General features: G+C 39.3%; 2 protein-coding genes across 2 annotated transcripts; both read left to right on the top strand.

Moving 5' to 3' along the window:
- The first annotated feature begins 140 nt into the window (after window positions 1-140).
- ccdc39 (coiled-coil domain containing 39) lies at window positions 141-10,635 on the top strand. Its single transcript, XM_041055438.1, has 23 exons — window positions 141-239; window positions 906-1,025; window positions 1,141-1,287; window positions 1,387-1,545; window positions 1,666-1,758; window positions 2,251-2,379; window positions 2,547-2,738; window positions 2,857-2,960; window positions 3,049-3,181; window positions 3,915-4,109; window positions 4,272-4,436; window positions 4,524-4,661; window positions 5,733-5,941; window positions 6,105-6,228; window positions 6,318-6,477; window positions 6,606-6,712; window positions 7,872-8,012; window positions 8,204-8,383; window positions 8,472-8,560; window positions 8,915-9,855; window positions 9,995-10,114; window positions 10,202-10,278; window positions 10,448-10,635. The coding sequence occupies exons 1-20, from the start codon at window positions 141-143 to the stop codon at window positions 9,069-9,071; spliced, it is 2,841 nt and encodes a 946-aa protein (XP_040911372.1). The 3' UTR covers window positions 9,072-9,855; window positions 9,995-10,114; window positions 10,202-10,278; window positions 10,448-10,635.
- A 2,191-nt stretch (window positions 10,636-12,826) lies between these two features.
- Window positions 12,827-15,035, top strand: wu:fc46h12 (uncharacterized protein LOC568958 homolog). The gene is made up of 5 exons (XM_041055447.1): window positions 12,827-13,169; window positions 13,717-13,825; window positions 14,121-14,231; window positions 14,575-14,653; window positions 14,748-15,035. The coding sequence occupies exons 1-5, from the start codon at window positions 13,072-13,074 to the stop codon at window positions 14,837-14,839; spliced, it is 489 nt and encodes a 162-aa protein (XP_040911381.1). The 5' UTR covers window positions 12,827-13,071; the 3' UTR covers window positions 14,840-15,035.
- Window positions 15,036-15,833: the final 798 nt, after the last annotated feature.

Consider the following 15,833-nt stretch of genomic DNA (forward strand, 5'->3'; position numbering starts at 1 on the left):
GGTTGCTAAGGGCGACTGACAACAGACAGCGGCTGTGCAACAGTTTCACAGCGAACTGGAGAAACAAGCAGCGGTCGCGGTTGTTACTGTCAATTATTCTTTTGTTACTTCGAAGAGGCTTGGTCAAACAGTGCAGGGAGATGTCGAGCTTTATCAATACACTTTTATCGGAGGTAGGCTGGGACGAGCGTTTTGCAATCCCCGAACCCAACGCTGAAAACAGGGCTTTGATAGAGGAGGTGAGTGAAGGGAAGTTATAGCTTAATAATTATTAATGACAATATTAATGAGATTGTTTATCTTAGCAATGCTAACCGAGTAACTGATAGAGATCCAGTGTCCATTCGACATTTGATCCAGACTCTAAACGCTCCATCCCACACGGGATTACAACACACCGCCATTTAAAAGAGAAAGTTACAGCATAAGAGGTGCATCTGAATTCAAAGATCCATAATGAACTGTTCACAGAAAATAACTTCTGTATGTCATGTTTCTAAGTTACAGCTACAGTATGACCACATGGAGAATAGGGTTCCATACAAGAGTTTTTGTTTGTTTGTTTGTGTTGTTTTTGTTTTGTTATTTTTTTAAAATACATTCCAGGTCTAGAGGCATGCAGTGAGATTCTCTTACTACATAGTAATCAGGTTTTTTTTGTTGTTGTTATAGTATTGTGGTCATTACATTTTAAGCACCAAGACCACATGGCCCCAATATGCGTTTTACATCAATACACAATGGGCAACAAAGTTTTGCTAGGTAAATGGTAAATCTTTCCACATACTGTCTTAAGACAAATGTTTGAAACTGCATAAAGTGAATGACAGTCTTTTGAGTCAGCTCACAAGAGCAAAGATGCTGTGGATTGTCTGCCTCTAATCCGATGACATCCTCAATAACAGATTCGTAAAAAGGAGACAGAGCTGGAGCAACTGGGAAACAAACTTCAGAGAAACAAGGATCAAAAACAGTTAATGACTGAATTCCTCAAAAATGGCAAACAAGAGCTGGAAAATACTGAGGTAGGTTTATCAGACTGTGTTTTTATTATTGTCAGACAGGTATGGATCTCTTCTGGCAATTGGGTTATGGTCACAGTGTCAGTGTTGGTAATTTCTCATTTTTTTCTGCACATAGGCTCTGTGTAAGGCCAAAGAAAGAGAAAGTGAGTTGGAGAAACATCTCAGTGCCCTTGCAGAGAGGGAGACAGGTCGTCTGGGACAGGAGACTGCTAAGATGGAGAATGAGCTACGCTCTTTAGCACAAAGGAGAAACATGCTAGAGGTCTATACTGTTCACAGCATAACTACAGAAACAACTATACTTTAGCTTTTGGTGCCAAATTGCTATTTTAAATGTGCTAACCTTTGTCTTTATACTCAGAACCACATCTTCAAGATCAAACAGAAGCTGGAGGAGTTTAGGAACCAAATGAACTGGGACCAGCAGACCATGGAAGCCTTTTTGGAGGAGTCAGCGCGCAAAGATGAGGACACAATGGCCATCATCAAGTATGCCCAGCAAGATGAGCAGAAGATCAAGGTAAAGAGAAAAGACCTGTATTAAATAAGTATGAACAGGTTGTACGCTCTGTTTTCAGCAGCACTTACATTCAAACTAAACTGCCTAAACTAAATAGCTTTATTATCTCTCCTGATACAGTCCCTCACTCTCGCTATAGAGAAGAAGACACTGGAAGCCAAAGAAAAACACAAAGCACTTGACAAGGAGTTGACTGAGACTATGTCTGCACAGGTACAGCAAGAAAAAAACTGCACATTGTCGGTGTTGTGATGTATTATTGTTGTGATGTGGCTAATTCTTGCCTGGCGACAGCTGAAAGATGTTTCTTACACATTTACACGTTCTGTTTTTATAGTGCCGCAGCGTTCTCGTTATAGCAACCAGAGCCCAAGTCTGGCTTGTACTCAGTGCTAGAAATCAAACACACCATGAACATTTGATATTTTAGAGGAAGGAAATTCTACTTTGTTGAAAGGAAGACGGAAGATGAAAGTTTGAAACTGAAATACACATCCCTTAGGATGTCTGCTAACAAGCGTGACAGTGTAGAATCAATGCAAAGGCACGTTGAAGCTGCTCTGGTGACATGTGGTGGTTCCAGCATGTTACTGAGACATTTTATGTTGGTTGTTCCTTTAGTTTGTCACCTGTCTTGACTTCTAGCCCTGTGGGGGTACTAGTATCACACAGTGGGTAAAAAAAAATCCTCTTCTTTTCTAACAGATTGCTTTGGATAAGACTACAGAGAATTTGCAGCAGGCCCACCAGGAGACACAGCAGCTCATCCACCAATGGGAAAACACCATCAAGCAGATGAAGCAACGTGATGCTGAGATGCAGCAGTGTGCGCTGGTAAAGTCTGTGACCTTGTACATCCGCTGATAAAAGACATGCTGACGTAGACCAACCCCTATTAACTCCTGGACAATAAAAGCCATCAGAATGTAAATGCACACTAACTAGTACACTTGAATAACACCCCATATTTGCATGCCCATCTTGTTCCTTCATCCATCCAGCAACTTGCCCATGCCAACCAGAACATCAGGGAAAGGAACGCCACCATTACAGAGAGGAAGCACTTGCTGGATACTCAGAGGAACAACAACAAGGAAACGGAGAGGAAGATAACCACAGCCAACCGACAGGCTGTAAAACTGAGGCAGGATTTGAAGGAGCAGGAGAGTAACTGCCGCAGGCTGCAGGATGAGGTCAGCTTCTCAAAGAGCTTTAGCCATAACTGAATGTGTGCTCTAAGCATGTTATGTCTCATCTGTACTCTGGCTTTATGTTTAAAAGTGAGCAAATTGATTCTCATTTGTGTTGCAGCTGGACAGTTGCAAAGGCACACTGGACAGAGCCACCTCTGATGTGGAGTCCATGACATCTAACATGTCCAGAATGAAGAAAGACATCCAGGATAATAACAACAAGTGAGTGAAATCTTACGACATGTCTCTGTCAATAAATAATAACTCTATTACTTTACACAAGCTCTGTCTTTATATGTGTGTGTTGTAGACTCAAGGAGGCCAGGGCGTACAATGCTGCGCTAGAGGAGAAACTTAAAGTTGTAGCTCACACTGCCCTCAGCGAGGAGGAGAGAGCTGCCCAGATGGACCAGTTTCTCAAGGACGAGGAACAGGCAATTAAAGTGAGCAGTCTGACCATCCTGAACCATGACCTGTAGATTTTCTGTGGTGGCCGACGTTATAACGTTTTATTCAGTTTTTCATCTCAACATGCTCAAAATATGAGCTACTCCATGTTGATGTTGAACCTAAATGAATTTAAAGAATAAAGAATGTCAATACATGCCTTGCTCACACCAATAAGATTTATGCCAGTAGTGTGGGCTTTATGAGTGTATTTTGTCCCATGTTTCACCTATCAGGGCTACAGACAAGACTTCATACTGTGATTGGTCAAGGCTGTATGTGGTCTGGCATGAAAAGCTGCAGACACGACACAAAGACTAAACAAACAAAAAATGTAATTATTACCATTTACACATAATATTCTCCTAACAACACTAGAATTGAACATGAATCAGATATAAGAGTAAAAAATGGTTACTCTTTGATGTAAAGAAGCAAATACAACATTATCTAACTCTGAAACTGAATGTACATTTCAGTTTTTGTTTCCTTCTGTTGGACAACCATTATTCTGCAAAGCACAATATCAAAATTCAGGATGACTTCATCATGTTCTGTTTATATATATTAATATGAACACATTAATATAAACTAACTAATTAATAAAAAGTTATGTTTTAGGAACCACTATTACATATGACAAGGCCTTTTTATATTGTGCTGAAAATGACATAACTTTGTGCTGTTATATCACTTTATAACCCTGTGTTGACCTGTGTTTTGCTGTAGGAGCTGGATGTCCAGCTGCGTGACTGCAGAGAGGAGCTGTTTCATCGGAAAGAGCATTTGCAGGCCCTAAAGACAAAGAAGAAGGACTCTGCCGCCCACGTTTCAAGGAGCAGATCCACTGTTACCAACCTGGACAACCAGCTCAGAAAAGTGGAGGAGGACTTAATGAAACAGCAGATGACCATTCGTAAACAGGCAAGCTTACAAAAAAAAAAAAGAAACACGTACACACACACACACACACACACCCAAATGTAACCATTTACAATCACACTACCCAGCTTTACCAGTCCGGTGAATAGACTCTGCAATACTGTACACATATTCAGATTTTCCTCTCACTTTCCTGCATTATAGGACTCCAGGATCAGCAGCTTGAGTGAAAAACTGGCACGGCTGCAAGGTGACATTCACTCTGATGAAAAACAAATGCTAGACATGAAGATCGCTGAGTTGACCAAGGCTCTAGAGGAGAAGAAGAAGACAGCCAGCATGCTAACCAACACGCTGAAGGAGTCTGAGGTCAGTCTCACTGCTTCGCTATCTCACTGTTCTACAAAACGAACAGGTGAAATAATTACTGCTCACGTGTGTCTTTCTCTCTGACAGGATGATATTCGCTTTTTGAGGAAAGAAATGCAAAAGTCAGAAGCTCAAAAGAGAGATCTGACCGAGAAGGTGGAGGAGCTCATTCTGCTCCGTACTACCAATGAAAAGGAGCTGAAGAGACTCAGACTCAGGAAACAGGTAACTGACTGACATCATAGCAGGCATCATGAAATCACCTGAGTCGCTGACGTTTGGTTACCACTTCAGGACTTCCTGTGTTCAAACTGATCAGATGTAAGCACTTCTTCACACCAAGTTTAATTTGAAGTCATATCTCATTTTGCTGAGACTATTATTTGATTGACAGAAAATAAAGGTGTAGGTGAGTTTGATTATCAAAACAGATGATCAAAACTTTGAATTTTCCATTTTCATATCATTGTAAATTTAATGGCATATTTCAACACAAAATAAGGTATTTTAAGATCCTCTTATGGGCTTTGGCTGCTTTTAATAAGAATACATAGGGCTGCAGCTAACTGAACTAAAATGTCTTCTTAATCGACTAAACTGTCCATTTTTTTCATGAATCAATTTATTATATAGCCTATAACTGATATAAACCTGTGTAAGGTGTTAGTCACAGTTTGCCAGGTGGCATTTTTAAACATTTGATATTTTTGCTTTGAAAAAATGACTTGAATTTAAATAGTTGATTATTTTTCTGTCCGTTGATGAACTGATTAATCTACTATTGTTTTCAGCACTAACGATACAATTACATTATTATTGGCATTTTACAAACAAAATTGTTAATGGAAAAAAATATCACTACACAATCTAAATAATCTGATAATGAGATAATTCACATTTTAGCAAGTTCATGCAATCTTACCAGGCATCAATCTGTGGGCACGCATTCACTTAAACACACTGTTAAAAGATCTGCTGCTCTGCATCCAGGCTAACATCTCTCTGAGACTGTATTTAGGCACAGCCGTGCTTTGGACTAAATTTAACATCAGCACATTGCATTTAAGAACCTACAGGATCTCTGAGACTGAAAGTTCAACAAATGAAGTGAAAACACTGCATAGATTTGACCTCATGATGGTGTTAAAGGCAAAAATCAGAGGATTCTTCCTCCAAAGACCACAAATGTCAGTACAAAGTTCTGCATTTTACACTAAAAACAATGCAGATATTATGTAATGTAGCTCAAAAATGATACCATGTGCAATGTTGTTGACCTCATGTGTGCCTCATCAGGACAGCATGGTGGAGAATAACATCTTGAAGATAGAGGTCAAGCGTTCCAGGGATCTGCTGTACAACAAGGCGGACACTGTGCTGTCTTTGGAGAAGAAGAAGCTGGAGCTGCAGAAAACCATGAAGGAGAGGGAGGATGAGATCAAGGTCTACAGAGAGATGCTCAGCCAACAGCTCAAGATCAGTGATCAGGAGAGACAGAAACTCAGGTATAAACCCCAGATGTTATCAAATCTCAATATGTACAACTTTGCTGTCAGTGGTACGGTCATCTGGTTTTGACATAACAGAATGCTACTGAGCCACATTAGCATACTTTCAGAGAAAAAGATCTGAAAAGGATGCTAAATTCAGCGACTGATTCTGTTTCAGTGTCGAACTGAATGAGAAACTGTCCAAGATCGACATGATGAAGAAACGTTTTGAGATCGTGACACTTTCAATGGCAGCTCCTGAGGGGCAAGAAGAGAAGTCTCAGGCCTACTATATCACAAAGGTGAGAGGTCTTCACTCACGCCAAGGTTAGACTGTACCTGTAGTGCACACCAGCACTCTGAGTGACTGCAGCTGTGTGCTTTTCACCAGGCTGCACAAGAGAAAGAGGAGCTCAAGCGGAATGGAGACAGTCTAGATGCTAAAATACGCAAGATGGTGCTGGAAAACAGAGCTCTGGAGAACACCATCCAGCTGTTCAACAATAGTAACTCAGCATTTCGCAAATCCCTCAACAAAGCAAATGAATCCAGTACGTATGATGAATCACACCAAACCAGCAACTCAGCAACAACACTCATCAGCAGGAAGTTCCGTGATTTTGTCTGTCAAAGAACTGCTATCGCTGATCACGAATAATCTAGATTGTTTTTGTTTTAGGTCCAGATTACCAGGAAAAACTGAAGTTGGAAGAGCAGCTGAGAGCAGCCGAAGAGACACTGAAGTATAAGAAAAGACAGGTCCAAGAACTCCAACAGGACTTACAGGTTATTTCTATTTATAGACAGTGTTGAGCAGACTGCCTGGAAGCAATTAGGCCCTGACTACTGAATACCTCAAACCAAACCAGTAACATATCCCATTACAGATCTCACAGAAAATATCTGGCTCACATTTTAAACACCAAATTCTACTGTCAAACATTTTTTACATCTTTTTGTTGCCCAGTTCTCATTTATTATCATAGATTCATTCTCATAACAGTTTGTAGTCTAAACAGTATAAAGTAAACTATTATAATTGCCATGTTTATTTCCATGACCAAGAACTCATAGTCCTTGTTGTAGACTGGGTTGCAGACTCCTTCCTAAGTTCTCAAAAACCATCTGGTTTGAAACTATTAATTTAGTAAAACTTCAGAAATGTCTTAGCTACAAAAGAGTTACGTTAGGGTAAATCAGTTGTCAATAAACATCTGCAGCGCTCTCTAATCAAAAAAAAAATCAACTATGTAAACAGGAAGTGATTGTAGCATCAGGGCCCAGTACCATTGGAGATGTCAATAACACTACTTAATGCTAAATGCTCATGACTTTGTTTTAGTTATATATGTGTACATGGAGAAATACTTGTATTTCAGAGTTAGTGGTGTTTATGGAGTTTAGAATGAGGGAGTTCTGTTGACCTGACTCACTATCTGGTATTTTGTTATCCAAAAGTCAAATCAGATAAAAACAGGGGGAAAAAATGCATCAAAAGTAAAATGAATCTTTACAGCCCAGGATGTAGTCTTCAAATTTTATATGGCTTTGTGCATAAAAATAATAACAATTGGACTGAATACAAATCCTTTAAATTTATTGTGTTCTGAACATTTTTACTTTACTGTACAAGGCTATCTTAGCACTGCACCACATGTAATACAGTGGGAAATAATCTTAAGCAAAACATACTCTTCCTATATTTTCTTCTTAAAGCACACTCTGATCACTTAATTCTTGTGTGTCTACTTCATTATTACAGAAGTAACTTGTTGTATTATTTAGCTGTGCTCCTGCGAGAGTATTAGGTCAAACAAAGAAAAAAAATATCTGAGCCATCCAGTGAAACTGACCTTGCATGAATCTCTGTGCCTGTGTGTGCCTCTATGCCATTCTTTTGTGTGCCTGTGTGTCAGTGTTTCTGTGTACTGCTCTCCATTTCTAGGACATGAACAATACCTTGGAAAATCTGCAACAAGAAGAGCAGATGGAGAAAGATAAGATAGAGCACAAACAATCTCTCATCAGTAAACTGAACAAAGAAATCGCATCTCAGCAAGAGAAAATCAACAGAGCAACGAAACAGGTGTGTTGTCTGTCTGTACCAGTTTGGCTAACTACACTTTATATCTTTCAAACTGTTTACATCATGTACTGAGAGTGAATGGTAAATACAGGATGAATGTTGTGGGTGTATGTAACACCGGTGTCCTGAAATATAAACCTTTATTGGCAGTTGCTCCCATTTTTATTTTGCATTGTTCGTCGGTTTGCCAGTGCTCTAAGCTGACCAAAGAGATCCGCTCCGCAAAAAACACCAAGACTGAGACTTTTGAAGAGAAGGACATTAAGCTGAGGGAGTTAAAAGAATTCAACAAGAGCATCAGTAAGATGCTGAGCGAGGCTGTGGAGGACAAGCCTGATCTCAGATCAGTGCTGGAGAAGTACTTCCTGCAGGTATAAAACAGCTGACCCTGCAATGTTTCCAGTGGCAAAAACAAAGTTGCTTTAACTTTTTTTTTTTTTCTTCTGCTGTTTCTCTCAGGCCAATCTGTCTCTTCCATCTCCTTCTTCCACTCCTACTAGCCACCGGAGCTCCACCACAAACTCTGCCCGCAGCTCTGCCTCTCTCAGGTCAGACTTTCTTAATAAAACCTCTTCTCCAGGGAGTCTGATTGCAGAGAAGTGATGAGGGCGTTGCTGACAGATGTTACACAGGCTGAATTATTGGACTGAAAAATTGTACATGAGGAAAATGATTGAACTCTAAAGTCTTTTGTTAGTGGAATGTAACCTGTCAGCTGAGAAAGACTGGTTGTGCTGAGACACTCTCTGACTGTGAGAAAGAAAGAATTCCTGAAGATGCTCACTTGTATTTATCTGTGCAGATTAAACATTAAGATGTAGTTTAGTACTGTTCAAGATCATGTACCTTTTTATTATTATTCCTTTGTATCTTCATGGCACTGTTCTTTCTCTGTATTGTAGGTCTCCTGCATCCTCGGCCAGCAGCAGCCCCAGAGCCTCAGCACTTCATTCCCCCGTACTGAAGACTGTGGAACTGGGTTTGGATCTGACTGCGACCCCCCCTCCTCTCACCACCTCCAGACGTTCCAGCTGCAGCAGCAAAAAGAAGAACCCTTAGTTTCACAGATTAACTGTGTTGCATTACATGACAAATACACTGCTGATATATGTTATTGTTTAAGTTGTGAAGGGAGGTTGAGGATAGTTTGTGTTAGTGTGTTCTTAAGTTTGTGTTTTGCAGACTTTGGTCACTCCACTCTATAGTTTATTTATGTAAATGCAATGTAGCCTGAAATGAAGACTTGATTAAAAAAAAAGACTGGATATGCCTACAATGTCTAGATAAATGTTAAACAGACTGAACTAAAATTTTATTTAATAGCATAAATCTCTCTCTTAACCTTTCCTGACATGAATGATCTTTCAGTGATTACGGGGTGAGGAGATTATTAATGTAGCAGCAGCCACATTTTTTTTTCAAGAATGTATTTGGCTGTGGCACTCCTGACTTTGAATTCCACTGGTTAATAATAAAGCAAATCACAACCTTAGAAGGGCCGTGCTTTGCAGACTAAAAAAAAAGGTTCCTCTTATTTTATTGGATATCGAGGGTTTTATTTTGACCTTGGTTTCCTGCTTGAGCCGTCCCAGCCCTGACATTTCTCTGATGCCTTTGAATGTATTGTTGTCTATACGCCACACCTTCTGAATGAGGGTGTCACTTCCTCGTACAAAACAAAAGTAGGCAGAGGCTCTGTAGGAGCAGAAGGAGCACTTTCCCACGACACACTTCACTCTTTAAAAAAACAAAACAAAAAAAACCCGAAAATAATAATAAAGCTTCAATATGCTGCTGCTGATCCTGTTTTCTGGATTTTTGGCCTCATGTGCTGCACAGACAAGTGAGTACAATGACAGAAAATTTAAAGGAGATCATTTTTAAAGTGTATACAGTGAGTACATTTATTGAGCTGGTGTCTGTAGTAAATTTAAACTGTCTAGGTTTTGAACGTGATCTAAAATATTTCAATGTCTCTCCAGCATCAGCATCTCCCCAGTTTTCCTCGTCTGCTACGGAGGTGACAACCATGACAACTGTTCCCTTTTCAGGGACAGTCCAGCCAACAGCGGTCCTCCCAGCGCCTGATTCAGTGAACAGTGGTAAGTGCATTTAACACTTGCTTCACCTCAACATGGAACATGATTTTGATGGTTTTGAATTTATGCATGTTTTTCTCTGTGCCACAGCTGTGGCAATCCTTCAGACGGCTGTTCAGTCCACTCTGGTGCTGAATGAAACAACACTTGATCCAGTCTTGAACAAGGTAACTCTCCAGCCTTGTTGAGTTAAATAGCCAATTCTGTTTTTTTTTTTTTCTGTGATTAAACATATTGATTTTTGCAGTTCACTGTCTAATCTCACATCATAATGATTAACTGTGTAGTGAACCAGGACTTGAATTTAATGGATTTAAAATGATTTGTGTCTTTCAGCTCCATGAACTTATCCAGCAACTCCAACCAGATCTGAGCTTCAGTCTGACTGTGAAGAACTTCACTGAAGTCTGAACCCTTCTCATCTCACTGTTTTCTGTGTGTTTGGTGACCTGTTCCACTGGACTTGAAAATTAGGCTTTTACCATGTGGATAAGAAGGATCCTCATTGGTGTTTTTTTTTTTTTTTTTTTTTTTTTTTTTAAAGAACCCCTGAAAATGTAGTGTCTATTTTTATATTTGTTAAAGATTATTGTCTTTGAAAGCTGCTGAACTGGACAAAACACGAGTCTTAAACAGAGCAAGGCCTGATTAGGTTTAAAATTATAATGGTACAGTTACTGCATTTGCTTTGAAAAAGCAAAGAGAGTAAAAATAGATAATACTGTATTGTCTAATATGTATAATACTGTACAGTATTGTCAGGTTTGAAGAATCAGAACTTGATTCATTGTTTCATACAATAATCACACGTTTTCCTGTACAAATAATTATTCCAACTAAAACTAGATCTCACTGTGACGCACAGGAGGAATGTAAATTGATTCTTACCATATTTCCGAGCTCCTGCTAAAAATAGTTTAATAAATATGTCTACAACCTAAGCATGAAAGCTGAGACACTGTAATGTGGAGTTAACCTTTGATAAAACTTGTTTTATCAGCTTTTAATCACCAGCAGTTCTAACATTACAGTGCCATTTTCACCACACACAGTTACTTGAGCTGCTGTAAATTTCACTTGGCTTCTTTTACTTATATACCATAACAATTTGGAGATGCGTTAGAGGTTAAACCCGGCTAATAAATTTGTGGAAAAATTCAGTAACATGCAATGTAATGTAAACTAAATTAAAAGTAATCTTTTAATTGTTCTTTTAATCTATTGGGTGCTGATAAGGATATTAACTCGGGGTCAGATTCTGCTCACAGTGTACACAGCATGTTCGTGAATCTTGGCTAATAAAAGATATGCAGTGTTTGAGTTTTCAGTGTGAAAACAACACAACGACAACGTTCATGTTCATGAAAATGTCCTAAGGAGGAACTGATGTGTTTTATTTTAAAGGTTGGAGAGATGAGACTCACACAAACCCTGTCATTATGAATAATTCGTCCGTGACTAACCAGAGGTCATCATTAGTGTCAATACAACCTGTTTGACAGCAGGAGGAGGAGGAGGAGGAGGAGGAGGAGGAGCAGCAGCAAGTTGTACAGCAGAATGACTTGAGTGCGAGTGACTTCCAGCTCAGTACACCTAAACAATCCGGTTAAAGCAGAAAAAGGACATTTCTGTTGTGTTGTATAGTGGATTGTACTGAAAAGCTGTTTGCTGATTCAAATTCAAAGAGTCATTTAGATCCAGGGCCAGGAAATGGGCCTGAATCTGCATCCTGAACAGTGAAACCACAGCTGAACCAAAGTGAGGAATTAGACTCAAGATAATGTCACAGGCTGCAAACAAAAGGCTGTTCACGGGATTTAAACGCAGATAATGTTACACATGATGCACAAATGAAAACACATCCTCGGTCGCCTGAGCCCAGATATCAGCCTGTGTGATAAGAGCAGAGGACAGACTGCATGTTTGTGTTTGAGGCTTTAAGATGGGCTTCAACCCTCCTCTGACACAGCTGCTTGTTTTCATCCCGCTCATGAAGTAATTTATTTGGACCTTTTTCTCGCCTTTAGTTTTTTTTTTTTTTTTTTAACATCCAGCAGCATGCAGCAGCCTCTCAAAAATCTCTGTTCGCTTTAAAGAATTTAGGAGGTATTTTCATCAGGGTGCTCTCAGTGGCCTGTCATGCCCCGTGACAAATGCTGTTTGAGTTAAGTTGAATCAATGTCATGGTGTTAAAACAACAATGCAGACTGATTGTAGTCAGTGTGAGTCTAATAGTCAGAGTGATGTCAGTGCTGCTGCTCTGTGAAGGCACCTCACTCTGTACCCCCTTTCATCCGAGCCTGTTATGATTGACTGTAGGGAACAAGAAAAGCCACTTTTCTGCTTCTATTTTTTACTTCCTGTTTGGCTATTTCCCTCTGAAACAGCTTTTCTGTGCAAAAGTTTAAATGTGATGTCTGTGGATTGAGTGACACACACACTAAAGAGATAAATTCAGTGTTTTTCAAATGTAATTTTGTTAACTCAGTGAGCACCACATGTGAATGTCAGTTCACCTTCACTGTATCAGAACAGGAGGCAGAAATTTAAAACCATCATATATAAGCAAAACCAAAACTATCTCAGATACCACTATGGTAAGTGAGTAAGCAAATATAAGCTATATGTTTTCAATTTCAGCTTTCCGCAAGTTGATTTTCAGACTGTCCTAAATGGCAGCAAAAGGTGTCAAATCAATCTAAAAACTTCTGATATGCTTTGGAAAGTGTTCAGCAGTGATGCACAAACCTTGGCTAACGTAGTGTATGCTGTGTTGAGATCTTTGGCCATGCTGTGGTCCGTGTCAATCACTGTCGTACTGTCCTTTTTTTTTTTTTTCCAGTTTTCCACATGATGTGGTCCCCTTTTAAGCTCTCGGATACCAATCGAGCCAACATTCAGAAGACGTCCACACACTTGACCACACACTGGACTCGGGGCCTGATCCACCTGCCTTCAGTATGGACGTGAGATTCCTGTTCATAGCTTCAGCTCTCATTCTGGGGGCCACACTCACCATCTCACTGGCAGACCGCACCGCTCAGTGCAAAATTAAATGGTAATGTTAATATTTTTCTGTTTTTTTTTAGTATTTGTTCACAATTCTGTGTTGAATTAAAATGTATGTGAGGTGAGTGGTGGTATGGAATCTCTCAGTGTATTTTTCTAATATACAGAACTGTTTACTACTACTTTGTCTGATTATTAACAGCAGTGCTGCAGCCGGTGTTCTTGCTGTTTGGGTTCACAGAGCAGATGCAGCATCATGTGACCAGCTAGGCTTGGATAATGCTTTATGATGCTGTCTGGGTTGCATGAAATTCAGGGTCAAATGCATGCTGGACATGGTCTTTATGAATTCAAAGTTCTGTGCAGTGTAATTTCTCATGCTTGTTATTTTGGACATGGGTTCACAAGACTCACATTAGTCATATCCGGTGCAGAGGAACAGAAAGTTTTGATGTTTAACATAATCTAAAGTGATCGTCTCTTTTCTGATACAACAAGTTCATCTTCTCTTGGTCAAATTTTTCTCATGAACACTTTTTGAGCCCCTGACTGAACATAGTATTAACAAATCTAACACTGACGGCTCTGCTCTGCAGGTTGTTTGGAATCTCGTGTACTGATGTCTATGGAAAGCTGGTGAGCCAGATCAAGGCCTGGCAGATCAGGCAAAGCTGCCTGTACGCGGGGGAGAAGTGCTCATATGAGGTCAGAAACATTTCAGTCCACTGACATGCTGTTGAGGTTTAATAGATAATTTATTAGGAATTCACCAGCAAGTCAGTTCTGCTACAAGAGTCCACATTTTCAGCATTAATTTAAATGAGAATAGTAATAGCTGCTGTAGCAGCTATTACTACTTGCAAGAGGCGACTGGGCTTCACTGCAAACAGTTGTAAATGATGCATATAATGTCCTTGTTTCCATTATTAATAAACCAAGCCTGAAATGTGCTGTGTGCAGCGCTTCTGTCAAACTTGACTGAATTTGAAATGTGCTGCAGCTTGTGTCGACAGCTCCTTACCTGATCAAAGCCACGCACACGTCTCCCAGAACAAAGAAAGTGAATGACCTTCAGTTTCTCCTGGAGCAGTCCACTGTTTGCAAAGTGACTGTGAGTATATTTCTATTTATTTATTTATTTATTTATTGTTCTGAATTACACAATGAGTAGAACCTGTCTTCCATTTAAACTGACTTTATTTTATGTTTCCACCTCTTTGTTCAAGACCAAAGGATTTAATTTAATTCAAGTGAATAACCAAATGTTATGTGTGTGATACTGTGTGGGAAAAATTAATTTTCCTGACTTTAAAGCGTCATGAAGGCAAATTAAAGGGGAAAATCAGAGTTCAGAAGTTTAATCAGCTTTGGTCACTGACATTCCTCTTTCACTTACTGTTTCCCTTTTGGTGCTTGACGAAAAATCAGCGTCCTCTTGTGTTTCTAATGTTCAGGGTGAGGCAGTGTCTGAGTTTTCCAAAGATCCAGCTGACAACAGCACAAACTACTGCAGCCTCCAGAACCTGATGGATGGTAAATGAGCTCTTTGTTTGATTCAGTTCAGATCTGTGAAACCTGTGATTTATCAGTAATGGTTTACAACCCCTGTGTGCTTTTCTCTGTTCAGGAAGTGACCTGATCAGTGCTGAGGGATACAAACAGTTCAGCAACAAGTGGATCTGCCCTGGGTTTGATACTGCAAACTGCACCTTGTCTTAGGATGAGAGTAGATCCTCCTGACACCAAATGTCATTTCATGCATGGAATAATAAGACTCAAGTATAATACAAGACTTCTGAATTCTTTTTTTTAGTAGTTCCTATGTGCATAATTCAGGTTGTTAAATGATTAATTAAATTAGAGATGACCAATAAACCAGTTTGTTTCACAAAGTTTACATTCAATGAAAAAGCAAGAGTGCAGCAATTTTTGAACCACTGGTGCACTGAAATTTAACCTGAATAGCATTTGAATGTTGCATGACTGATGTATTTTTACAATAAATCAATTAACTATTATCTCGCTTTTGCTAGATTCCTTATTGTGAACACTAAAAACAAGGTAGAAACAAAGAACAATAAAATTATAAGAGCGTGACATGTGATTGATCCCTCTGTACAGAGATAGTAGAGAGAGAAATCAAGCCCAGCTGACTGGGAATACGTTCTAATGAGCATTATTATGGTGAATTTGCACAGTATCTTTTAAAAACTGGTACTTGGAAAACAGGTGATACGTGCGATGCACTTTGGCAAAGAAAATACACAAATATAAAGGGAAAAATCCTTGCAGTTTAATCACAATACAAAATTATAAAGAGGCAAAGTTCATCCATGACAGACAGGGGCGGGCTGGGGTTGAAATTCAGCCCGGGAGCTTGGTTTGGAGATGAGAAACGGATAGTGACTTTAATAATTATAACTCTATGTTTCTTGGAGGGGTTTGTTCAAGTGACGTGTTAGAAATTGTTCAAAAGTTTAAGAATAAAACATCTACTGATTGTAATACAATTAATATGTCACTCATAAAAGAAGTAATTAATTGTGTCATTGAACCATTTACCTACATATGTAACAAATCCTTTTTAACAGGTACTTTTCCCGATAAAATGAAAATAGCTAAAGTGATTCCAATTTATAAAAATGGTGATAAGCACACTGTATCAAATTACAGACCTGTTTCATTGCTACCTCAATTTTCTAAAATACTGGAA

This window comes from Toxotes jaculatrix, chromosome 14, assembly GCF_017976425.1.
Source record: "Toxotes jaculatrix isolate fToxJac2 chromosome 14, fToxJac2.pri, whole genome shotgun sequence".
Classification (NCBI taxonomy): Eukaryota; Metazoa; Chordata; class Actinopteri; family Toxotidae; genus Toxotes; species Toxotes jaculatrix.